The 24,115-nt window shown below is 53.1% G+C and overlaps 6 protein-coding genes across 6 annotated transcripts; 3 read left to right on the plus strand and 3 right to left on the minus strand.

Moving 5' to 3' along the window:
- The first annotated feature begins 217 nt into the window (after positions 1-217).
- On the plus strand, positions 218-3,355 carry DACRYDRAFT_24464 (acetyl-CoA synthetase-like protein). Its single transcript, XM_040773690.1, has 9 exons — positions 218-580; positions 645-770; positions 823-1,149; positions 1,201-1,284; positions 1,338-1,855; positions 1,903-2,500; positions 2,546-2,948; positions 3,001-3,087; positions 3,187-3,355. Exons 2-9 carry the CDS (start codon positions 674-676, stop codon positions 3,278-3,280), a joined length of 2,208 nt encoding a protein of 735 aa, XP_040625299.1. The 5' UTR covers positions 218-580; positions 645-673; the 3' UTR covers positions 3,281-3,355.
- A 1,491-nt stretch (positions 3,356-4,846) lies between these two features.
- On the plus strand, positions 4,847-7,055 carry DACRYDRAFT_57569 (glycoside hydrolase; the record flags this gene model as incomplete). Its single annotated transcript, XM_040775453.1, has 3 exons — positions 4,847-5,292; positions 5,340-5,520; positions 5,574-7,055. The coding sequence occupies 3 exons, from the start codon at positions 4,847-4,849 to the stop codon at positions 7,053-7,055; spliced, it is 2,109 nt and encodes a 702-aa protein (XP_040625300.1).
- Positions 7,056-11,012: 3,957 nt separating this feature from the next.
- On the minus strand, positions 11,013-16,000 carry DACRYDRAFT_118689 (MFS general substrate transporter). Its single transcript, XM_040770640.1, has 11 exons — positions 15,746-16,000; positions 15,504-15,692; positions 15,365-15,454; positions 15,192-15,315; positions 14,885-15,141; positions 14,779-14,837; positions 14,694-14,725; positions 14,515-14,643; positions 14,075-14,465; positions 11,104-14,027; positions 11,013-11,040 (listed from the first exon to the last, which is right to left on the minus strand). The coding sequence occupies exons 1-10, from the start codon at positions 15,968-15,970 to the stop codon at positions 13,982-13,984; spliced, it is 1,542 nt and encodes a 513-aa protein (XP_040625301.1). The 5' UTR covers positions 15,971-16,000; the 3' UTR covers positions 11,013-11,040; positions 11,104-13,981.
- Positions 16,001-16,673: 673 nt separating this feature from the next.
- Positions 16,674-17,987, minus strand: DACRYDRAFT_118690 (mannitol dehydrogenase domain-containing protein; the record flags this gene model as incomplete). Its single annotated transcript, XM_040770641.1, has 2 exons — positions 16,674-17,749; positions 17,804-17,987. The coding sequence occupies 2 exons, from the start codon at positions 17,985-17,987 to the stop codon at positions 16,674-16,676; spliced, it is 1,260 nt and encodes a 419-aa protein (XP_040625302.1).
- A 415-nt stretch (positions 17,988-18,402) lies between these two features.
- DACRYDRAFT_101892 (uncharacterized protein) lies at positions 18,403-21,561 on the plus strand (the record flags this gene model as incomplete). The annotated part of the gene is made up of 8 exons (XM_040767593.1): positions 18,403-18,558; positions 18,611-18,850; positions 18,903-19,067; positions 19,121-19,261; positions 19,312-19,683; positions 19,735-19,814; positions 19,861-20,369; positions 20,419-21,561. 8 exons carry the CDS (start codon positions 18,403-18,405, stop codon positions 21,387-21,389), a joined length of 2,634 nt encoding a protein of 877 aa, XP_040625303.1. The 3' UTR covers positions 21,390-21,561.
- Positions 21,562-21,671: 110 nt separating this feature from the next.
- Positions 21,672-23,758, minus strand: DACRYDRAFT_24484 (uncharacterized protein). The gene is made up of 6 exons (XM_040773691.1): positions 23,540-23,758; positions 23,416-23,486; positions 23,150-23,368; positions 22,887-23,095; positions 22,498-22,837; positions 21,672-22,448 (listed from the first exon to the last, which is right to left on the minus strand). The coding sequence occupies exons 1-6, from the start codon at positions 23,574-23,576 to the stop codon at positions 22,002-22,004; spliced, it is 1,323 nt and encodes a 440-aa protein (XP_040625304.1). The 5' UTR covers positions 23,577-23,758; the 3' UTR covers positions 21,672-22,001.
- Positions 23,759-24,115: the final 357 nt, after the last annotated feature.

A 24,115-nucleotide genomic window follows, 5' to 3' on the forward strand; every position in this document is an offset into this window, starting at 1 on the left:
AAGTTGTAGAAAGAGAAGATAGGATATGACACGATAATGGATATCCGCGTCGTTTGTACGGCAGACCGAGCAGGTGTGCATCTGTGCTCTCGGGTGGTCTTATATACCCGGATTTCAACAGACACCTGCGCTCATGGGGATTTATATTCTCTCGCCGCGGTGAGTACTTGTGGAGAGTGGCCTCCGGCGAGGAGCATTTAAATACCTCCCTCGTGTGTGCTTGCATTGCGTCTATGCCTTTACCGGAGCCGCACTTACTAATTCCCCGGGTTATGTAAGCCTGAAACCCTCCGAAACCATTGCTTTCCTCTGACATGATCGAAATCTCCTGACCAGGGTCCGAAACTTCCCCTGATTCTAATTCTCTCTGGATCGGCGACTCTTCATAATCAACCTGTGAAGAAGTTGTGGGTATGTATTGCCCCTGTTATGATGGTTACCGATCAGATTGCCGCATCAATCGTTAGGGGGTCAGATCATGCGCATGCCTTTTTTCAGGGGCGGTTCGGCGCTAAGTCGTTCCCGGCCCCTGGAGACATTCCATATGAACGACTACCGGTGTTGCGGTTGGGTTTCTTCTGTAGGGTACAAATCTCGTTATTAGTCGACGACTGCACGACCACTGTCCTAGGATCTGCTCACCTTTATCCCTCACCATTGCCTGAGCTCGACGATGTCCTCAAGTAGAATACTTGTCCCTAATCCCCGTGTTGTCGACTTCGATAGACAGGCCATTGAAGCGCCGTTCACACGGAAGCCTGGCCAGACCGGTACGATTGACTTGGCAAACGCAGCTTGACCAAGATAGTAACGTACAAGCAGGACACTATCGCGCTGCGTTACATCCCGAGCTATTGACGATGGATTCCCCCGACCTGCCGTGGAAGACTGTGCCCGAGATCCTTGACGACGCGCTTGCCCGCTATCCCCAGAATTACCGTTGGCTAGGCAGGCTTCCGATCGTCAAGCCCGCAACGCTCGACACGCCTGTAGAGTACGGAACGGAGTACGAATGGATGACCTACGCAGAGGGCGCGAGACGGGTGAAGGATATAGGGAGCGGTATTGAATTGTTATACGAGGCAGGGCTTTTGGGGAAGAACGACCAGGGTCTTGAGACAGTTGGGATATGGAGCAAGAATTGTCCAGGTACGTGCTTATACCATGCTTGTGGACGAGATGTTGACAAGGTCGACGAAGAATGGCAGTTGATAGATCAGGGGCTGATGTCGTTCAGTCGGGTCAATGTCGCACTCTACGACACTTTGGGGCACGATGCTTGTGGTGGGCTTCTCGTCGTGCATTCCCAACCCATGTTCTCAACGTCTCATTGACAGAATACGTCATCAACCATGCCGCAATTCAGCTCGTGTTCGTTTCCGAAGAACATTTGCAGGAAGTCCTGGCGTTGGGCCGGGGAAAATGTCCGTGCTTGAGGATAGCCATCTGCATGGACGATCATAAGCCTACCACGCTTGCTTCTTTCGAGACTTGGGCACAGGAGAAGGGCGTCAAGGTGATGTCTCTGAGACAACGTGAGTGTGTTCTGCTTGTATTTTCCTCTGCCGCTTACATGGTTTGCAGTGGAACAACTTGGCAGCGACCACCCAAGAGGAACTCGATACCCCAAGCCGAAGGATATTGCAAGCATCTCGTATACTTCAGGTACTACCGGGATGCCGAAAGGTCAGCAACTTGTCTTGCGATAATACGCTCCGCTCAAACAGTTCAAGGCGTGGTGCTCACGCATGAGAACCTCGTGTGCTGCGTCTATAGCTGGCTCATAGGCGCCATGCCAGACCTTCCGCCAAACGCAGTCTATTGCTCTTGCTTGCCGCTCGCGCACGTATATGCTGTATGCTCTCTCGGTCAATTACGATGCAGTGACTCACAGCAGCACAGCACGCGATGGACCAGACCGTCACTGCCCTGGGTCTCGCAGTGGGGTATTCGACCGGCAACCCTCTCCGGTTGCTGGAAGACTGCCGCATCCTCAAGCCATTCGCCATGACCGTCGTCCCCCGCATCCTGAACCGTCTGTACGGAGTCATGCAGCCTGTGGTCCGCGCACCAGGGTTCAGCGGGGACTTATTGCGACATGGGCTCAAAGTGAAGCTCGCCAATCTTCACTCGACAGGCACCGTCAAGCACGCAGTGTGGGATGCCCTCGTCTTCCGGAAGATCGCCGCTCTCCTAGGGGGAAACCTGCGCTATATACCTCTAGGCGCAGCGCCCATTTCGGGCGAAGTGATCGATTTCGTCAAGGTTGTTCTGTCCGCTCAGGTGCTCCAGGGATACGGGATGACAGAGAGCGCAGGGGCAGCAACGAGGAGCTTTGAAGGGGACCCGTTGCCTGGCGGTTTCGTGGGCTGGCCTTTACCAGCTATGGAGATCAAGCTTGTCTCTGTGCCTGAGATGGGCTACAGAGCTGAGGACAAGCCAGACCCGAGGGGCGAGGTGTGCATTCGTGGGACCTGTGTTACCAAGCAGTACTACAAGGGTATGCACTCCCCTGTCTGCTTCGCCCGGGGCTGACCGTTGGCAGACGAGGAGCTTACCAGGCAGACCATTGACGCCGACGGATGGCTCCACACTGGGGATATCGGATCCTTCGATTTCCGAGGAAGATTGCGCATCATGGACCGGATTAAGAACATCGTCAAGCTGTCGCAGGGGGAATACGTCGCGCTAGAGAAGGTAGAAGCAGCGTATAGCACGCTGCCGATCGTGTCCCAGATATTCGTGCACGGGGAGGGGAAGGAGAGTTACGTGGTGGCGGTGGTCATTGCTGACCGGGCGGCGCTGGCTGCCCTTGCTGGCGAGGTATGGGGAAAGGGAGTAGCTCACACAGACGAGCCTGCTCTGCTCCAGGCAGCGGGGGACGCCTCCGTCGTAGGGAGAGTACTTGAGCAAATGATCGCCCAAGCTTCGCATGAGCGGCTCAAAGGGTGCGTCTGCATCATGCGTGAGGGGAGAAGGCGGCAGTGACGGTATTGACAGGTTCGAGAGTGTGAAAAGAGTCGTTTTGGCCCTGGAACCATTCACGATCGAGAATGGCCTCCTAGCGTCCACGCTCAAGATCAAACGGTGAGTGGCTTTGATGGTGTGAATCGCTTTCTGTTCTCCTGTGTTTGGAGTTCATTTCCCCTTTCCTGTTGGGTTGAGACGTTACTGACTTGTGCACAGAGCGGCGGCAGTCACGAGATACAGGAAGGAGATCAACGCTCTGTACGCTCTGGGCGAGCCGGCCAAGTCGCACAAGGGGCAAGCGAGGCTGTGAGCTTCTCCATACGCTGAAGTAGCTACATCTCGCGCGGTTTAGTTGACTAAGGATGCTCGAGAAGAATGTGTGGTAGTTTGAGCTGGGGGATGAAAGACCGTTTGCTGCCAGTATAAGTTCAAGGAACATAGCAGCTATGATCTACTTGCTTATGCTGCTGTTCTCTGAGAAAAGCCAGAAGAGGGATGCCATCAATCACAAAACCACAACAATGGGTCTCATGCAAGTTCCATATCCGGTGGCAGCGGAGGGACAACGCGCCGGTATTTCCGTGTTGCAAGGAATGCGATACGCTCGTCTTGTGCTAGTACTAGTGCCGGTGTGCGGTAGTACCTCATTGTTTACGCCTCGTAGCTTGGCAGGGAACGCACAGTCTCTGGCAGCTTTTGTACAGACGATGAGGCGGAACGTTAACAAGCAAGGGCGCGCGGAAGAGAGAAAAGGCTTGGCACAGGGCCTAAGCTTCCTTTCCGATGGGTCACGTCATGTCGTCTGGGCGACTAGACGTGGCTGTGCTTGCGCTTCTGACTTTTCTGGCGTGGTGGAAAAGTGGGGCGCGTCTGATGGGGGAGAAATTAGAGGGTGCTGTACTGTCTGGTCTTGTCGATTTTCTTGGTGTGCTTGGAAATGATATCTAATACTATGTATTATTAGTATATTAATATTAAAATAAGTGACAATGTATATTACCTAAAAGTGACATCATCCATTAATAGCTGTGCGATGGCGGACAGAAGTCGTACGGTGTTATTTTCATGATCCGATGGCGGGCGTTGTAGTCGTTCCATTCATTGGCCTCTTCATTCACTTCTTTCCCCCCGCCCTGTCTCTGTCGTTGTCCTCTGTCCAGTGCATTCCCTCGGATATTTCTGGGGGTAGGGAATTGACGTTCATTCTTCTTACAATTTCAGCTTTATTCCTTCTTTCCTTTCTTGGCAACGCGTGGTGGAGTCGTGTTGAATCAACAATCAATCAACACTTGTTCAACCTTCAACACCGACCACCATGTCCGCACCAGGTCAATACACTTCTGTGCCCGTACACACCCGCCGACAATCTGGCTACTCGTCAATGTCTCCCAATCTGCCCCCTCCATCTCCAACAACACCAATAGCGCCCACAGCACCACTCGTTCCCCCTGGACCATACTCACCGCAACATGAGCGTCAGTACTCCGATTCCCTCGACCTCGACCTCGACCGTGATCCTCCTCCTCGCTCGACGTTCAACGTCAGCGGGATGGTACCACCTCAGATGGGAGCAGCGAGGGATAGCATCGCTTCCTCTCTTGGGCAGTACGGCTACCCTTCCCACCCCGCATACCGGAATTCCGACTACGCGGGCTCGACCCGCGTACTCAACCCCTCCGGGCTTGCTTATCCCGCTCCTGGACCTGGGTACAGAGACGATCCAGGAGATAGGACACCGTACTACGACGAAGGGAGCAAGCCTGGCACGCCTATGATCCCCCTTGGAGCAAACAGGAGCGACCTAGACGGGGACACGCTTTCCGGGGCTCAGTACGGGGAGGGGTACGCCCCCGCTCGCGGGTACCCTGCGGGAGGGATGAGCGAGAAAACCTATCCGGAAGTAAGGAAGAAACGGGGCTGGCTCTGGTTCTGGGGGATATTGATCATCCTGTGCATCATCGCGCTCGCGGTCATCATCCCCGTCTACTTCCTGCTCATCAAGCCGCACCAGAATTCGAGCTCTGGGTCGACCGCGAGCGATTCCGGCACCGGGGGGACTAGCGGGAATAACGGCAGTACCGGCGGGAACGGGAATGGTGGTGGGAACGGCGCCACCCCCGCGCCGGCGTTCACGGGCGCGATCACCGGCGGCGATGGGAGCACGGTCACCCGCGACGATGGGAGTACGTTTGTCTACACGAACGCGTTCGGCGGGACGTGGTACTTTGATCCTTCGAACCCCTTTGTCGGCGGGGCACAGGCCAACGAATGGACCCCGAGGCTGAACGAGACCTGGAGATGGGGAGTTGACCAAATTCGCGGGTAAGTCTCCTTTATGTACTGTTGAGTGACCCGCTGAGTTGGGATAGCGTGAACCTGGGAGGATGGCTCGTCACGGAGCCGTTCATCGTACCGGCGCTGTATGAGCCATATCAGACTGGAGACTTCGCCCCGCCTTACAACGCTGTAGACGAGTGGACACTTACGGTCGCTATGAACAAAACAGGGAACGCGACCGCCATGCTGGACGCGCATTACAGCACTTTCATTGTGAGTCTCTTCTTCCCCGAAGCTGGGCGGTGCTGAGCGTCTGGTGCATATAGACGGAAGACGACTTTGCCGCTATCGCCGCTGCGGGGCTTAACTGGGTGCGCATTCCCATACCCTACTGGGCGATCGAGGTCTACCCCGGGGAGCCCTTCGTCCCGCATCTCGCATGGCAGTATTTCCTCAAAGCCATCCAATGGGCACGCAAGTACGGGCTGCGAATCAACATGGATCTGCACACTATCCCCGGCTCCCAGAACGGGTGGAACCATTCTGGCAAACTGGGGCCAGTCAACTTCCTCTTCGGCGTCATGGGCATCGCAAATGCCCAGCGCGCACTAGCATATATCCGCACCTTGGCAGAGTTCGTCTCCCAGCCCGAGTACTCCCAGGTCGTACAGTACTTCGGCGTCGTGAACGAGGCTTTGGTAGACACGATCGGCCAGCCGCAGATGCAGACTTTCTACCTCGAAGCATACACCATGATCCGGAACATCACCGGTCTGGGGCAGGGGAACGGCCCGTTCATAGGCATCCACGACGGGTTCATCGGTATGCAGCAATGGGCCAGTTTCCTCCAAGGCTCGGACAGGATCGCCATGGACACTCATCCATACAATGCATTCAACGACGCGAGCAACGCCCCTCTGTCCAGCTACATCCCGAGCCCGTGCACGGGCTGGGGTCCCGCGTTGAATCAGAGCATGGACCAGTTCGGGTTCTCCCATGCTGGGGAATGGAGTGCTGCTGTAAACGATTGTGGGAAATGGGTGAACGGGGTTGGCCTTGGCACGCGGTATGAAGGCACGTATCCGGGCACGACGACTGTCATTGGGAGTTGTGACCAGTGGACAGAGTACGGCAGCTGGTCGCCGACCACTATCCAGCAGACCAAGGAAGTAGTCATGGCGAGCATGGACGCGCTCCAGCACTGGTTCTTCTGGACCTGGAAGATCGGCAACTCCTCCGTAACGGGCAACATCGAGTCCCCCTCATGGTCCTACAGCCTCGGGCTTCAGCACGGCTGGATCCCTCTCGACCCGAGGGACGCGGTCGACTTCTGCGCCCTCTCGGCAGACGTGTCGATGCCTTCCCCGACTGCGGGACTCCAGAGCTGGCAAACGGGCGGTGTGGGTGCGGGGACGATCGCTGCTGACCAGCTGGCGAGCTTCTCTCACTGGCCAATAATATCAATGAACTCTGCCGCGGGGCTGTCTTACCTCCCCCCGGCCTCTGTCGCCCTCCTCCCACAGTACGTCCCTACGGGAGGAGTGATCACCCTCCCCGGACCGACGTTTACCACACCTTCGAGCACGCAAACTGCTGATGCCGGGAACGGCTGGGCAAATGCAGACGATACAGCGGGGTACTATGTGCCTATTGTCGGGTGTGCGTACCCGAATCCTTGGGATGCGGAGAGCGCGACTATCCCCCCGACGGCACAGTGCCAGCCTACGGGCGTGACGAGGCGCGGCCTGGAGATGGACGTGGGGGAGAGGGCGGTGCCTACTCCGCCGCCTATGATCAGATCCGCGTGAGACGCTCTTTCCTTCTCGTTTTCCCCTCTGGCTCTGGATCCTGCTCTCTACCCACACATCGGTCATTCCGGCTCTCGCACATCACTCCTTTCCCGCCTAGCACCGAACTCCCTTCTAAGCCCTATTTCTTGAATTGTTGTTGTTCAAGTTGTTTTTCTTCACCTCAAAGCATAAAGGACTCTGACAATTTTTCCCTCAGCCCACACTCGTTTTCACCACGCTTGACCTAGCTGTATGCACCTCGCTCGTATATCTTGGACTAATCACATCGTTTTGGTTTCTCCCTGCTTCCTTGCATTTCCTGAGCCTGCTCTAGCGGTGCTGTCATTGAACAAGATGGGCTTTGGTCGTACTGGCATGTATGGGCGTACTCGTGTCTCATCTGTTCCACTTGGCAAGCCGATGAAATGGTATCACCGGAAGAAGCCCGTATCCAAAGAGTCCGACTTGCACCCCGTCTAGTGTGCTGCACATTCGAATTTCGAGGTCGGATTCGACATTCGAACGACGCTCCGAACGACATTCCGAACGGGGTCGGAAAGGACTATGAGAACACATTGGAAGGAAGAACGGACCCTGTACACAGCTTTCGGTAATATAGATTAGGAATAGAGTTAGAGTTAGTCCGAAAGTCCGAACCGCTTCGAACATATATAAGGAGGATTCGAGTACTTCGGATAGGGACTCTTCTTCGACTTTGGTTAGCTCAAACACCTTACCTTTACACACACCACACCTATATCCTACAGTCAATCATTACTCTTACTCCCTGGTTCTTTCAATCCAAATACCCGTTCGGATCTTCGAACGACGCTCCGAATCGCTCGCTATTCCGCCCTTCGAGTTCCCTGGACAGAGCTCACTCGCTTCGGACGGTCGTTTTCGCTGCTAGCGCTTTCGGTGGGCATTGGCTACGCTCCTGGTTCTGGGGATTCGGAACGGATATTGAACCCTCGAACCGGTCTTCGGACCAGTCGCTCCTTCGAAACCATCTTCGATCCGGCAGGAACTACGCCTACGGACTACTATCCTCTACGCTCGGGCTACTACTGTCAACCCCCCCTCCAGCGGACTTACTCCTGACGCTTCATTGGGAGGTGTAGAGTACACCAGTGGCCCACACAACTCCTTGCCAAGGCCATCAGAACTCGTCTAGAGGATTGGACTCTCTCGATTGGAATTCACCCCTCCCGAGATGGGATTTAGAGCCCGGTTGACCTGCACCACAAACGCCTGGCTCGAATCTTGCATGGGGTTTCCTATCTTCGCGTCATGTCAAATCTTTGGCCACCCGGATTTTGCCCACTATCAGTGTAAGGTGGTCAGGTTGCAGCGTCGACTGCTGAACGTTTCCCTCGGGCTTCGTAATGTAGTACATCAGTTTAAGGGGCAACTGGTCATCCCGATGTTATTTGACGAACATCTTGTTATGATTTGGAAAGAGTCGCTACCACCTGTGCAGTTTTGGTTCGCCTGCCAGCAACGTCTAATGTTCTCTACCCGATAGACCGTCAAGTAAATCTGGATTGCGGGACAGCCAGACGAGATAAAAGACGTGCGAGTGGTCCAGACAGTTTCCTTTTACCCATCGGCAGACGCCTGTTCTTAAGTGATTATCTTGCTGCATGATCAAGTCTAAATCACAAAGTTCGGTAAGGGTATGACAACATCTGCGCAGGATATGAAGATATGCAAGGACCAGAAGAGTATACGAGATATCCAAGGACAGTGATATGGACAAGATGCAGCTCAGAGGATATATATAGAACTATGGAGGGATTTTTGACTTAATGGCCCACGCAAACGCCAACAGATGCGCAACATCGCCCTTCAAACATGAAGTCTAGGCCTATCTATTGAAGGAAATTGTAAGGACAAGAACTCGCGGCAATACGACAGATATTCTCCGAAGTACATCTGATCTACCTAGACCCGTATGTCTTCAGTAACCGTCGAACTCTGGGGATAAGGCCGCCTCCCGAGGAACTGCAGAACTTTTTGCCTCGCTGCATCACGACCCGGAATCCCAAATCCTCGCCCTTGCAGACGGTCTAAGGCCGCCCAGACCCATTCTTCAGTGTATCGAACACCAGCGAGGCTCACGCCACGCAGAATATCATCCATCCACTGTGTATTCACTGCGCTTGTTGCAAACTCGGCAATCAGGAACCGGCTAAATGGAGATGATGTCTTGATCTCGCATTTATAGGTCCACCTGGCGCCTCCCACGGCGCCGAAAATAGTACCGATTGCTGCGGCATCGTCACCGGGATTGTATATAAGGAGTTTATAGACTGGCGGAGTTCCGGGATATAACGCGATGTACAATCGATCCATCAAAGTACCAGGTAGTGTCTGCCCGTTGACTCGTCTCGTTGTTCAGATAGCTGAATGGAGGTCAGCACCATGATCTGAAAGATTGAAGACAGGTTTGCGGACCGGACGGAACGGTAAAGAATTCCAGGTTAGTCTGGGGATCTCAGATGATCTAGAGACAGCCTTTAAGTAGAGATCGAACAATACCCACATATCATCTCATTCAGAAAAGTGATACGTATCCTCGATGTGTTTGAGGATCGTCGTCCTCCATAATACCGCAGACAATGAGGTGCACCAGTGAATCCTGGCATGGAGACTTGCGGAAACCGTGCCCATACCACACGTTCCGATGACGAAGCCTGGGGGAGATGTCGAGGGTCGGAGATCGACTGACGTACCCGGATGTAGAAACAATGGCATTGATAGTCGAGCACAAAGACGTCAATGTGAGATCGGAGCAGGAGCAGAAGTCCGCCTGATCCTACAATACACCATTATCCAGTAGCTCGGAGGGAAGACGAATTTCAAGGAACACACGAAACGCACCTGATCCAGAAGTTAGCCATCACTGACATGTCCGCAGCTTTACTGCATCTCAGACACAACGAGGCTGGCCTTGGCCCAATCCACGTCCATGATGCAGTCGGTTTCCGAGTTATCGATCATCACTAAATAAACGTCGGCATACATTCGTTGCATTCGTATCGCCAATACAGATAAAGCCCGCATCGGGAACCCTTTGGCCTTCAGGGGCGTTACAGGGGCTTGGGCAGCAGATCTCGGCAAACAGCCTAATGCAAGCGCGTTACACCTACAGAGTGTGACACGTATACCATTTGAAGAGGCCACACCAGTCGTTCTGGAAGACGCGACACTTCTCTCCGATCTATCCCCGCAGCGGAGAGTGTTTCCTTCGGCTGTGGGCAGACTGTTAAGCGGGCTATGGCGGAAATAGCGCAGGATGGGTGGAGGAAATGCCCGATCTATGTGGTCTATCTGGTGTCAGAAAGGCCAAAGCGACTTGATGCTATCGAGGCAACCTAGAAGAAGACCCGATTTCTATTGTTCACAAGGCAGGCTTCACGCAGCGTGTGAACACCCACGCGGAAATAAAGGGAATTCTTTCATAATGGTAGCGCGAGCATATCGTAATTGAGTCTTGACGACTAGGTGATAAATCGGCTGATTGAACCACTCAGAAACGTCGATGGAAATCAGCAGGAGGCAGTCGTGCAGCATGACGTTGCCAGCCTTGCGAAATGAGCATGTCAGGATTATCGCAGTAGACGAGCGCCATCTGCTTGATCTGAAGGATACGCGAACAGTATTTTTGAAATCCAGTTTGTTTAGGAAGCGGGGTTATGGAGGAAAATAGAATCGCGAACTTGCCCCGAGGAAGAGGAATTCATTCTTTTCCACGTGTCACAGACAGATCCCGTGCCGGGAACATATGAAACTGGCCCTGAAAATAGAGTCAGCCTGTTTGAGTACCTGCAGTCTCCAGCACATGCGACGATCTACCGTCTCTTCAGAGCTCAAGTCCTTTTGACTCCGTACAGGTCGATACTTGAAGGGGAAGGCTCACATGTACATATACTAGACGATGTGCTCTGATTCGGGAAGGAGAGGACGAGGAAGATTCTCCGTCACTTGATTTCTTTACTTGGTGAGACTATCAGAAATCCTGACGTAAAATAACCCTCTCCTGACGTGTAAATGGATCATACAGCGCGTCAAATTGATTTGTACCTTGACTACCGAATCACGAGAGTTGGAGTCACACTGACAGTGCGGTGGCAGCGAGTCATAATGACCAGAACCCTGTCGCAATGCTTCCGATGTGCCCCAAGCGCCCACCTCGTGTCTGTCTATAAGTATCCACGCCCATTCTCCTCCGTAGGCACTTCAACTGTTCGCAGTCCGATCATCATGGCCAAACCCATCGCTCTCGACCTCCGAATCCTTGCGGATGCCTTTCCTCCGACCACCTCCGTGCATAATCCGAACTGCAACCCTGCGAAGTCTTCTGCCACCGTTCTTCTACCGACTAGCATCTTGAATGATCTACTCGATCCTGAATATATTCCGAAGTTACGTCACTCGACTCGTGTTGCACCTATCGACTCCGTTCCCCCTTCGGAGGTATCGGCTACAATTTCTCTGGCTGATGCTCTGCGCTCCGACTCCCACAAGGGACAGCTGTTCACGGATCCTGACAATCGCACTTGGACCACAAACGACGCAGGTGCATATGCCAGCACAAGTGACGCCGTTCTGGATGCATTCTTCGGAATTGCCCAGTGCTCTTCAGGGCAGGAGGTGTACAATCGCTTGACCGAGGCATGGGCGCAGGATCCCAGCATGACACTCCGTCTCATCTTCAATCTGCGCTCCATTCACGAGGGGAAAAACGCTCTCAATGTCTTCTTCCATGCGTTTGGTTGGCTTTATCGCGAGCATCCTATCACTGCTATTGCAAACCTCGACCAGCTTGTGGCGAAGATATGCGACGATCCGAGGAACGTTGCCGCAAAGAAAAAATGGGAGCAAGCCAAGCTCGAAATGCAGTCAGAGCCAGACAAGACATCCAATGAAGAATTCCTTGAGCGCCCGGCGCGATCCCATGGCTGTTGGAAAGATCTGCTCAGTGTCGTCTCTCTCGCCTTCCACGACCAGCTGGGAAATCCGCAGATGACTCCGGACATCCTAAAGAGCGCCTTCGGACCAGCCCCCGTATTCCGAGCAGATCATGCAGACTGCAACCACCCTATGACCGTTGCTGACCGCGAAACGCCAGCCGAAGACTCACCTGCGGCTCGAGAAGAACATGCTCAGCTTGTTCAACAAATGGCCCAGATGCACCTTCAGGAATGGCAAGCAAAAGCCAAAGATCGTCGTCATGAGCAACGCCGGAAGATGAGCTTGGCTTTGGAAGAGAAGCTAAACTCAGATCCCAAGTTCCGATCAATCTACGTCACAGTGGCTCGTCTTTTTGCGGATGTCTTGGCGCATGACATCAGTACTCTTGTCGAAATCGTCCGACTTCGCAAGACCAGTGCCGGAAACCCCGACATAGCAAGTCAAATTCGGAAGCTGAGCAATACCATCTCTCTGGCCGGAAAATGGGCACCTTCGACGGGTAAGACGTTTGATCGTCAATTCCTCATGACATCGGCTATCGCGCAAATCCTCTTCCCAAATCACGGACAACCCGGGTCATCAGACCAGGAGGAGCAAATCATCAAAGCTCGCAACATGTTGAGGCGATTTGTTCTCACCCCACTGCGCGATTTTCTTGCTGTTCCGGAATCCAAGATGCACCCAGGGAAGTGGGACAAGATCTCCTATCCGCAGGTACCGGCCGTGTGTTTCACATCCAACAAGTCTCTGTTCTGGTACCATGATCCTCAGCGATTCGTGCACCACCTGGAAGCCGTCGGCAAAGGGGCACGTACCCTCAGCGGTTCTTCCCTGCTCCCGCACGAGATCCTCATCAGCGCCATGGTTGGCAATGCCGTAGATGTGGGAGAGGCATATCGTCCAAGTGCGAGCGGACGCCGCGCTATGGGAAAGATGGTCAAGGCACGGTATGAGCGCACCATGAAGGAATCTATTGGCAAGTTGTACAGCGGTATCTATGACGCGCAGTGGAGTTCGATGATGGAGCACATCACCTCTCTCGGTGCACTGGATAACTGCATCGCCGTCTGTGACGTGTCCGGCTCTATGGGCAGTGTGTACTCTGCTGCCAACTACGTCAAAAACGGGCAGTTCAATAAATCACTCTCAGTTCAGCCAATCTTTCCCGCTCTTGCCCTGAGTATTTTGGTTGCTCAAATCGCATCTCCGCCTTGGAAGAACATGTTCATCACTTTCTCTGCCCACCCCAACCTGGTCGAGCTACAGGCAAAGAGCCCGGATGGTTCAGCAGCGTCATTGGCAGAAATCGCCAGCGCTATGTCCACAGCTGATTGGGGCCAAAACACCAACTTTGCCTCTGTCTTCCGTTACCTCCTCCTGCCTACTGCCAAACGGCACAAGCTGGCCAAAGACCAGATGGTCAAACGCGTGTTTGTATTCAGTGACATGCAGTTCGATTCCGCCCAGTATCACCGAAATCTGCACGGCGCGTGGGAGACGGTCCACCAGACCTTGAAGCTGGAGTTTGAACGTGAAGGATACGACCTCCCTGAACTGGTGTACTGGAATCTCGCAGGTGGACGCTACAACGAAGGAATGGGGCTCGCGGCGCCGGTGAACAACAGTGAAAGCGGTGTGAGCCTTATGAGTGGGTTTTCAGGCAGTATGTTGAAGGCATTCATCGGGCAGGCGGGGGATGAGGCGGATGCGGAACCGGTTCAGGCGGAGCATGCGGAACAAGACGCTCAGTGGGATGATGCGGATGTTGAGCTTCAAAAACCTGGAAAAAAGAAAGAAGAGCCTGCCGACAAGATGAAGAGAGTCCTGTCGGGTAAGAGCTATGCGGGCTTAACGGTGTATGATTGAAATCACTCGGCCTATCACTCTTCACAATTGTATCAAATAGTCAGGAATGTCACACCACTACTACATCTTATCCATACCGTATTCTAACAAGGCACCTCAAATTAGCACCGATAGCGGAATGCTTTGTTTTCCAAGTCTGTTTGATCACTACCAGGTGATCAGGTTGGATCGGTAAAGTACTCATGTGAACTCACAGGAATTCCTGATTCGGTACATGCACGTATTCTCCTCTGCTCTTCATCTCATCGCGGCGAATGTTCTCGCGATGATTGATGTACCAGATTGCAAGGAGAATGAGGATACACAGTGAAAAGCAGACGACAATGGTAATGAGAGCAGGTGTGTATCGTGGTGCATCTTTCGCTTGGAACACTTGGGGACCGATCAGGTTGCCGACACAGTAGAAGATGAGATACAGGGCTGCGACAGTTGTCTTCTTTGTGTAGCCAGCGACATTGCTGGAGATGAGGGACAAAATCGTGACGATGCCGGTGGCCGAGGCTCCAGTTAAGTAATAGCCGAACAGACGCCCGACCTTCATGCTCGTCGGAAGGGCGTATATCAAGACGATGCCAAGTAGAGAGACTAAAAAAGTCGTTAGAACGAGGATTTGCTCCAGGTGACCCTAGCCTACTAGTTTCGCTGACAGCCGCGAAGAGCAATCGTGCATTAAACTTATCGCCAAGCCATAAGAACCCAATAATTGTAATGACCTCAACAGCACCGGCCGGGCACCCGTAAAGAAGGGATTGTTGCGCTGTGACTGGAGTAAAGCATAAGCAGGAAGGTTGTTTGGAGCTGAGATGCACTCACACCCAAAAGACGTAATGATGAGGGAAAAGAAGCTAAGCAAAAGTAAATATGCCGCCCGGGGTCTTTGGTGAACTACACGACTTACTTTGAGAGACCACCGTTGGGTATATCGGCAATCAAACTGAAAGCCACGAACAGCCATGTCTGATGGCCATCAGCTGAAATTGCAAATACTTAGTGATGGCACATACCTTAATATCCATGAAAGCCTCTATGAACTGGTGAAGTTTGAACTTCTTGTTGCCAACGCCTTGGTTGTTCCCACGTATGCGCTCTATTACCATTGTCTTCTCCCGGGGCGTCAGCCATCGTGCGGTTAATGGAGAATCTGGCATGACAAGATATAGAACCACGCCAAAGGCGATAGTCAAACAGCCGGCAATAACGAAGACGGCTTTCCAGCCCGCAATGGAAAGTTCGTGGGCCTGATCATCTTTCGCTAGTGCATCTGTGAACCAGATAAGCGTGGGGAAATGCGCATTCGAAAGCAGTACACACAGGCAACGAGACCGCCAAAGATGATAGCAAAGCCGTTGAAAGAGAACCAGAGCCCAGTGCGGACTCCCTGCTCGTTGACTCGATACCACTGCGACATGAGTAACGCGAATCCTGGTGAGACGGACTATAATGGTGATGAGCAACTCAAGGGTCAAGAAATAAAGGACACATACAGCCTCGAAGACGCCAAGAAAGAAGCGAACAACCATCAATCCCGCGAAGTTGGTCGTCCCAGCCATGCACGCAAGGACAATGCCCCACACCTACGCATGACATCAGGCGGTGTCAGAGCCAATGATTGTGCATACACACGACGATGTTGAACGCCGTAAACTTCGCCAAAGGGAGACGTTGCAACAAACGATTCGTGGGGTACTCAAATGCGAGATAGCCGAAGTAGAAGATTGAGCCGAGCCAGCTGTATTGCTGTCCCACAAGATGGGTCGCCGTCTGGATTCCCATGATGGAGCTGTATGAGAGGGTCGTCTTATCCCAGTATTGCTGCGCACGTTGAATCAGATATGTTCATGCATTGAAATCGGAAAGGTACGCACCAAACCGTACACAATACAGAGCAATGGGAGTATGTGCCAGTCGATCTTCCGCAAGAGCGCTGCCTCTTCTTCCGGAGTCATGCTCACGCTCCCCTCTTCTTCCAGAACGATCTTGAGGGCTTCATCTCCATCGTCGAGCCTGACGGAAATGTGAGCCTCGACATCCTTCGAGATCCGACCCTCGTCTTCCGCTGAGGGTGCTTTCTCAACTTCCGGGGTCGACATCGTCGCGTTATTGGGGGGTACGAGAGGATGATCGAACGCGAGCAGGCGGGAGGGGATATTTCAAGACGGCCCGCCAGAAGCTCTCTTGCACACTTATATAACGAAATCGCTCAACGCGCATGCGGAGAGAATATTGCCTTGAAAAGCTCGCATACACTCGGCCTCGAGGCAAGAACCAATACCAGGCCAGTCGCTGTCATTCAAAACAATAGAATGGTGTTCAGTATTCGCAACGCTGTGCAGTATGTGTCGTGATTTGGCTCATGGCCGTTATAAGATAGAAGAAGGCAGACACTTTCGAAAGGCTTTCTTAGTCACGACTTCTGTCCTGGGACGATGAATGATGAGACGAACCTCGGGTTCCTTGATCCCGATCCGCACGCCAAAATGTTCTCCTCCAATAGCGCTCTAAAGCACTTGCACGAGTCCATTGAGCGTAATCGCGAGTAATTGAGTATTACACGACAATGTAGAGAAATAGAATCTTGCGGAAAACAAGGGTGCGACCCGAAGATCAACTTAAGCTGTGCTGAATGAAGATCACGCGGGCGTATCAATGCGGATGCCGTAGATGGTAACTCAATACTATTCGCTTGACTTTTTCAACCTGAAGGAATCAACTATTCTGAATTAATGGAAGAAGCCCGACATGATGAACAAAAACGTTATACATTCGAGTATTAATGTACAGGTAGGGATATTTTCAAACACATGCACCTTCTCGGAAAAAGAACGCCGTTTCCAAGCGACCCGATTGCTTTTTCCATTTCTTCAGTTCCTCATACTTGCGCTCCACCGTGCTGACCTCATCCATGGTCAGTCCCGTCAGCTCCCGCACAACTTTGATTACCCCATCTTCTGCAATCATTCCTGTGAGTTCCTTGGCCTGCTCGTCATCCTCAACATCATACAGGAGACAAGCAGCCACGGCATTCAGCAGCCAGTCGTTCGGAAGTTCAAGTTCACGGCACATCATAGCCGGCCCTACGAGTCTGTCCTGCTTGCCCAGCTTTCGCATCGGTTGGCGGCCAACTCGGTCCGTGCTGTCCTTCAAGGCGGGATTCTCGAACCTCTCTAGAATCTTCTGTTTGTACGCCTGATGTTCTTTCACATTGAAATCGTGCTTCTTGATCAGCGCTGCGCCGGACTGCTCCAGAGCCCCTTCGACGGCTCGCCGAATATCGGGATCTAAGATAGCCACATCGATTGTCGATAACCCTTTCAGGTACCCAAGGTACGCGCACGTGGCATGCCCGGTATTGAGCGTGTACAGTTTACGCTCGACGTACGCAACCAGGTCGGCTGTGAGCTGCATTCCCTCGATGTGCGGCTTCGGCTCCTTGAGAGCGGGGGACTCGACGACCCATTCGAAGAATCCCTCCACCCCAACGTCTAGGTCGTTGTCTGCCTCAGGATCCTCGCTCGGATCGAATGGTGGGATGATGCGGTCAACCGAACAGTTGGCGAACCCAACATGCTCTTTCACCCAGGCAGCGTCTTCAGGAGAAAGGGACTTGAGCACCTCGTCACGAAGCATGGCGGTTGCGCCGACCTTGTTCTCGCAAGCGATGATGTTGATTCCTCCGTCCGGGTGAGACTTTCGTCTTTGGGAAAGGCCCTCGGCGATAGTTGGGGCAATCTTGGGGAGGACGTTGGGCCCAACGGCGGTGGTGATGAGGTGTACGGTAGGGTCGGCAGTGAAAAACTGTGCATCGGGCTGGTGTGAAAGCACGCCCGAGACATTGCCAATAGGTTCAACGTGCCGGAAATGTTCATCCTCTGATACGGATGATGAGAGGATGTCTTCTTGAAGGGAAAAGATTGTGCACGTACTATCGAGGATATGTACCCCGTATGTATCCACCTCGTTTAGCTTGTTGATGGTATCTTCATCCACATCCGCGAATATGACATGGTACCCAGAGTTTGCCAGAAGCGGTCCTATGAAACCGCGCCCGATATTTCCCGCACCAAAATGGAGCGCTTTCTTGGTCGCTGTGTCACGGTCGCGCAACATGGTGTTGGTGTATAGAGAGGGATGGAGAGGGGGGAAGGCTTATTTGACGAGCCATGTCAGCCGTGGCCTCCCCCCAGCTTTTATGTCTCTCCTGCAGGCTTGTCCTGGAGGACAGGTAGGTGCCACTCCAGGGGCTGGGGAATGTGAGCGGAGTAATGACTGGCTCTCATCATCGACTTACACCACCCTGACGTCGATCAGCCCCCAACCCCGCCTTCCTCCTTTTCCGTCACGGGAGGCACAGCCACAGACGCGCCCGAAATGTTGTCATGTGCGTCGCGTCGCGATCCTCCCCGCTTCACCTGCTGTCGCCCGTTTTGGTTTATTCGACCTCAACACTCGTTCTTGGCTCATTCGCTCTCTTGCTCTCTTGCTAAACTTGTACGACGGAATTGTCCTTCATCCGCCGCTGGAGATGTCCACCGCCTCACTATCACCGCCGCCGAGTTTAACGATGGAGTCATCCGCCGTGTCCACCGTCGGGCCTGACACGCCTTTGCCTGAAATACCTTCTCAGCTAGAGGGAAAGTCTGCGTACCCTGACCCTCCTCCTCCTTTGACAGTCGATTCGGTTCGCTTATTTCTTTCTTTTCTTCAATGGATAATATTGAAAGCTTGTACAGGATGGCCCCAAGCGCTATGCGCGGCTTCAGTACCTGCTCAAGCAGAGCACCGCGTACAGCGGGATTATGCGCGATATCATGCAGAAGCAATCTGCAGATCGAGCGAAGAAAGAATTGCCTGCAACGGCTGGAGAAGGAAAGGAAGGGAAGCGCGGGAAGCGCGGGAAGCGCGGGCGTCCGGCGAAAGACGGCAGCAAGAAGCGCGGAAGGGAGGAGTATGAATTCGAAATTGATGAGAAGGTATGTCTTGAACAGTACCGCATGTGCCAAAGCTGAGTATATGCGCGTATAGACACTTGATGCAGCTGTTCAGAGCAGAGAGGAAACCGACGAGGCACCATGGATCGAACAGCCGAAGCTTATCACTGGGGCTACCCTCAGACCGTACCAGCGAGCAGGGCTGAACTGGCTCGTAACGCTGCATTCGAATGGTCTCAATGGAATTCTTGCTGACGAGGTGAGTCGGCTTCATCAGCCAACAATGCTCAATGACTGATGAGCCGTCTGCAGATGGGACTCGGAAAGACGCTCCAGGTGATTGCATTGCTTGCTCACCTGAGGGAGCATGGCGTTTGGGGCCCTTTCCTCATTGTATGCCCTCTGAGCGTGATGTACAATTGGGTGGATGAATTCAAGAAGTTCGCACCTACAGTATGCCTATATTGTTTGTCAGTGCGAGGACCGATGCTGACACAGTTCAGATTCCCGCGATAATGTATCACGGTACGCCTGAGGAGCGCCGCGAGTTGCAGCGTACGACCCTCGTCCTTCCACACAAAGACCATGATGGACCTGCTCCCAAAAAACACCGCCTACTCAAACCGGCTGGGCGCAAATCAGCCCCAGGCACCCGAAGCGGAACGCCAGCGATTACCACCGAGGAGACGTTCCCCATCGTCGTGACAACATATGAAATGGTTATACGCGACAAGGCGTTCTTGGGCTCGTTCCACTGGAGGCATCTCATTGTCGACGAAGGTCATAGGCTTAAGAATATGGAGAGCCGGCTCATCAAAGAAATCAGGCAGTATAAATCGGATAACAGACTGATCCTAACGGGAACCCCCTTGCAGGTGAGTGCTGTTATGAATAGCCCAAGAGTGAATCGTTAACGTTCTTCCTAGAATAATCTCGCCGAATTGTGGAGTCTGCTCAATTTCATCCTGCCCACTATCTTCGACGATCTGGTTGCCTTCCAACAATGGTACCTATCTCACGCGATATTTACGACGTGACTAATTACCGCACAGGTTCGACTTCGACGAGATCACCTCCGCGCCCTCTGAATCTGAGTCTGCTGCCCAACTGACATCCGAGCAAACCGCCCAGATTGTCAACTCCCTACACGACATCCTCAAGCCTTTCTTGCTTCGACGACTCAAGACCGATGTCGAGATAAACCTTCCTCCGAAGAAGGAATATGTGCTATATGCGCCCCTCACTCAACTGCAGAGCGAATTGTACAAGGTCATCGCGAGCGGAGATGTGAGGGATTGGTTAATCGAGAAGAAACTTGAGGCAGGAAGAAAATCCGGCAAGTTGTCTGCGGTTGAGGAAGACGAGGACGAAGATGGATCGGACGGGAAACGCTATCGGCGCAAGCTGAGAAAAGGGAAGAGGATCAGCTACGCACACGCCCTGGAAGACAATGACGACAAGTATCTGCAGGAGTGGGAGAAGAAGGGTGGAAGAAAATCTGGTGAAACGGAGGACATGACACCGGAGGAAGCTGGGGCAGAATACATGCTCTCCAAAGCTCGTACGCTTGCCTCACCTTTTTCTGGTCTTACAGGCTGAACTCGATGCAGGCAAGTCCGTCGCGAATATGAACTTGCAGAACCGCGTCATGCAGCTGCGCAAAGTCTGTTCACATCCATTCCTGTTCGAATGGCCGGTCGACCCCAACACTGGGCAGGAAATCGTAAACGAAGAGCTCGTTGGCGCAAGCGGCAAGATGCTTCTTCTCGATCGCTTGCTTGATGCACTCTTCAAGAAAAAGCACAAGGTTCTCCTATTCAGTCAGTTCACGACGATGCTTGACATCGTCCAAGACTGGGCGACGGAGTTCAAAGGCTGGGAGATATGCCGCATTGACGGGTCAACACCGCCGTTAGAGCGGCGCAGCGAGATGGACCGATTCAACAAAGGCGGAGATGCGCCAGATGCGCCGCATCTCTTTCTTCTCTCAACTCGTGCAGGCGGCCTCGGCATTAACCTCGTTGCCGCGGACACCGTCATCTTCTATGACCAAGATTGGAATCCACAAATGGATTTACAGGCTCAAGACCGCGCGCACCGAATCGGGCAGACTAAGCCTGTGCTGATCTTCAGGCTCGTGTCGGCACATACCATCGAGACGAACATCCTGCAACGTGCCGCTCAGAAGCGCAAGCTCGAGGCGCTCGTCATCGCGAAGGGCAAGTTCCGCCGTCCGGACGGGACAATTGAAATGAAGCGTGAGAGTCTGGCGGAGATGGCGGCTAGCCTGCTCGCTTTGGAAGGGGAGAAGATAAACATCGTCGCCCAGGGAGACGAGATTATCTCGGACAAAGATCTAGATGTATTGCTTGATCGTAGCGCCGAGGTGTTCTCAGGCCGCGCAACAGGCTGGACTGCGGGAGCGAGTGAGGTGAAACGCACTGCATCGGCGGCCACAAAGAAGGGCCCTGAGAAAGCGCGCTTGAAGGCGAAGGGTGTGGCCTTTGAAGTGATCGAGACAAAGGCGGATGAGGCATCAGAGAGACTGGCCAAGGTCATGGGTGAGCATGAGGAGCAGTGATCATCCATCTCGATGGGTATCTGGGGATATTCAGAAGCAGCTTTTCACACGTTATCTTGTTATACGATTTCGTCTTCCGGATGACCGATACCTGTCGTTACATTACTTGTTGCATGTTTGATGCTGCTGGCTACCACCGGCATGTTTATCGTATTTATTGATAGAGATATCACTGTGACAACCAAAACACCCACGCTCCTTATTCGAACCACAACTCCTAGGCGTTTGGGGATCGGCAGTGTACAAAGACAGCAGATTCATTGTTCTTGACTCGTATGTATTCTAATACAAATTTGGTTTCTTTGGTTTTGAGAGTAGATGAAGAAGCGCGAGAATTACTGCCCAGAGGGGCACGAGATGATACGTGTGCCGCGCTGTTGATCGGACGCGGTACGTTGAGACCGGCCAGGATTACAGACCGTCCGGTTATGGCGGCGGTCGTTACGAGTGGGTGAGCAGCGCGACGAGAACCAGCGGAATCCACAGAGGTGGGATTTGATTAGTGGTGTGCGGCGAAGCGTGTGACATGAGAAAGAGAACAACGCAGACTGGTGATATGATACAATAGTGCTCGTGGCCGAGACTGACTGACGGGAGAATGCCTTCGATCGATTATTCCGCCGCTTCATCTTCATCGTCATGTTCTTCCTCGTCATCGTCGTCCTCCTCATCAGACGACAACGACGGATCAACGGCATTTACGACGGGGAAGGAACCTTCCCGTTTCCACAGACTGACTATCTCCGCGATGGCCTGGGCCGTCAACTGCGGCCGCTTGTACGTATAGCGCACGATGTGGTTGAACTTGCGTCCATCCCACGCACTCGCTTGGTCCGTCAGGTCGTGTGGTTCCACATATGTGTGCATGGGTGGGTACTCAATCGGGGGATTGTTCCTCTGGCAGAGGTTCCACCAGACTTCGCCGTGCCATGTGTTGACAGTACCGGCGAGTATTTCTATGTCAGCATCCGAGGGGACCTTACGAAAACCGAGGCTGATACCGAAAACAGAGGCGATTGCTGTTCCGACAGACATCTGCGTAGAGTCAGAGCCATCGGTCTAATGTCATGTCAGAAGAGAGAATGAACTTCGCAACAGTCAATCTGACCAGGTTGAAGAATGCAGCCCTGGGTGCCTCATCGGGCGGCACCACACCTGGCAGTCCAGGTGGGAACCTTTCTTCATCATTGGCGAAGTACATAGCCACCCCTGCCTGTGCGATGGCTGTATTTCGACCAACCGTAGCGATCCACATCGCAACCTTCCAACATGCACCGGAGATATCGTCCGTGTGCACGGTGTTGAGACGCAGCTGAGGAGACCACAGGTAGCGCATGGTTCGCTTCTTGTACCTGTAAATCTCGCCGATGAGGATACGCTGCGCGACGACTCCGAATGAACAGTACGGGCCATACGGGATGCCGGCGCGAATGATCACGAGAGGCAGGCTGTGTTTCATCAGTTCATTAACTGACGGCAGATGACGGTTACGCGTACTTCGGGATTGCAGCGAGTGACCGCAGCGTCTCGTGCCACCATAACCCCCGCACGCCATCCGGTTCAAGCATCTCATCCTCTGTATGCAGCCGGTCCCAGGTGCAGTGATAGAAGCCCCACGTGAGGCGCACATAAGCCTTTACAGTGCCTCGTCGAGCAGCCTCGATACCGCAGTTGACGGAGGCTCTGTAAGTCTGTAGAATTTGTGTCTACTAGCACATGAGCATATATGCCACTAACATCGGTGGGAAACGGATTCTTACGCGCTCGCTCGTATCGAAAACCACTTCCCCTAAAAAGTCAAATACAAGATCCCACGGCCTGCCATTACTGGGGGGATCAAACACTGTCGGAAGCCTTTCCGGCATTGTGAGGTTATTCTGCGAATACTCCACATCGGGGCGGTTCACGAGCCGGGGAAAGTCTGGACCGACGTAAGTCGTCGGTGGTTGTACCATGTATTTGTCGACGATCCGCAGATACTGGAAGAAGGTCAGGGTATATTAATATCAGGGGTCTAACAACGCACTTCAACTAGGGGAGGTCCATTAGGTGGGAACAGAGACTGCGCGAATTGGCGCGATACAGATGTGAGTCCGCCTGGTTGGCCAACGGGTCAGGACATTGGAGGGATATATATGCATCAGACGAACCAACGATGAGGACATTAGGGCGTGAAGTACCAGACATGATATCGGGTTCGAGTCAAATACAGGGGCGCTTGCGGTACCGGAAAAACTTCTGATATAGGCTGTTGTTGTTAGGGCACAGATGACGATCGACGCCAACTCGTAAATGTAGGATACTGTGTATGCGGGCGAACCAAGTACGTGTCCAACAGTGAAAGTCGATCCAGGTAGAAGTCGGTCAAGCGCTTATATGCAGGACGTAATTATAGGAGGAGAAGACAGAGAAGAGAAAGAGAGGGGCGTGTGAGGGGGCAGGCAGGGGAGAAGCATGCCCTTGGGTCGGCGGTTGCGATGTGTGAGGTGCCTGATGTGGGCAGACGCGCCCTCTCCTGCACGCCGACTCGACCGGATGCTTTTCGAAGCATGCCATTCGCAATGCGGTGCGTGTCCATTAAAGTCCTGCATTTCCACTTCGGGGCTCTTTATCGAACATCCCATCTTTCCAACTTGAGAGTTTCGACAAGAAAGATGAAATTTCGATCCTTGTTCTTTGACGTGTGTGCCTAAAGGGCATAGAGTTATCCTCTTTCGAACGATCCT

This window comes from Dacryopinax primogenitus (genome assembly GCF_000292625.1).
Source record: "Dacryopinax primogenitus strain DJM-731 SS1 chromosome Unknown DACRYscaffold_19, whole genome shotgun sequence".
Taxonomy (NCBI): Eukaryota; Fungi; Basidiomycota; class Dacrymycetes; order Dacrymycetales; family Dacrymycetaceae; genus Dacryopinax; species Dacryopinax primogenitus.

Coding starts and splice junctions, on each gene's coding strand:
- DACRYDRAFT_24464 (XM_040773690.1), top strand. CDS start 674: ATGTCCTCAAGTAGAATACTTGTCCCTAATCCCCGTGTTGTCGACTTC. Junction 1,285..1,337: donor TTTGGGGCACGATGCTTGTG/GTGGGCTTCTCG, acceptor TCTCATTGACAG/AATACGTCATCAACCATGCC. Junction 2,501..2,545: donor TACCAAGCAGTACTACAAGG/GTATGCACTCCC, acceptor GACCGTTGGCAG/ACGAGGAGCTTACCAGGCAG.
- DACRYDRAFT_118689 (XM_040770640.1), bottom strand. CDS start 15,970: ATGTCGACCCCGGAAGTTGAGAAAGCACCCTCAGCGGAAGACGAGGGT. Junction 15,455..15,503: donor TTACGGCGTTCAACATCGTC/GTGTGTATGCAC, acceptor TGTCATGCGTAG/GTGTGGGGCATTGTCCTTGC. Junction 14,028..14,074: donor GTACCGAATCAGGAATTCCT/GTGAGTTCACAT, acceptor ATCACCTGGTAG/TGATCAAACAGACTTGGAAA.
- DACRYDRAFT_24484 (XM_040773691.1), bottom strand. CDS start 23,576: ATGTCTGGTACTTCACGCCCTAATGTCCTCATCGTTG. Junction 23,369..23,415: donor ATGGACCTCCCCTAGTTGAA/GTGCGTTGTTAG, acceptor ACCTTCTTCCAG/TATCTGCGGATCGTCGACAA. Junction 22,449..22,497: donor GGGCTGCATTCTTCAACCTG/GTCAGATTGACT, acceptor ACATGACATTAG/ACCGATGGCTCTGACTCTAC.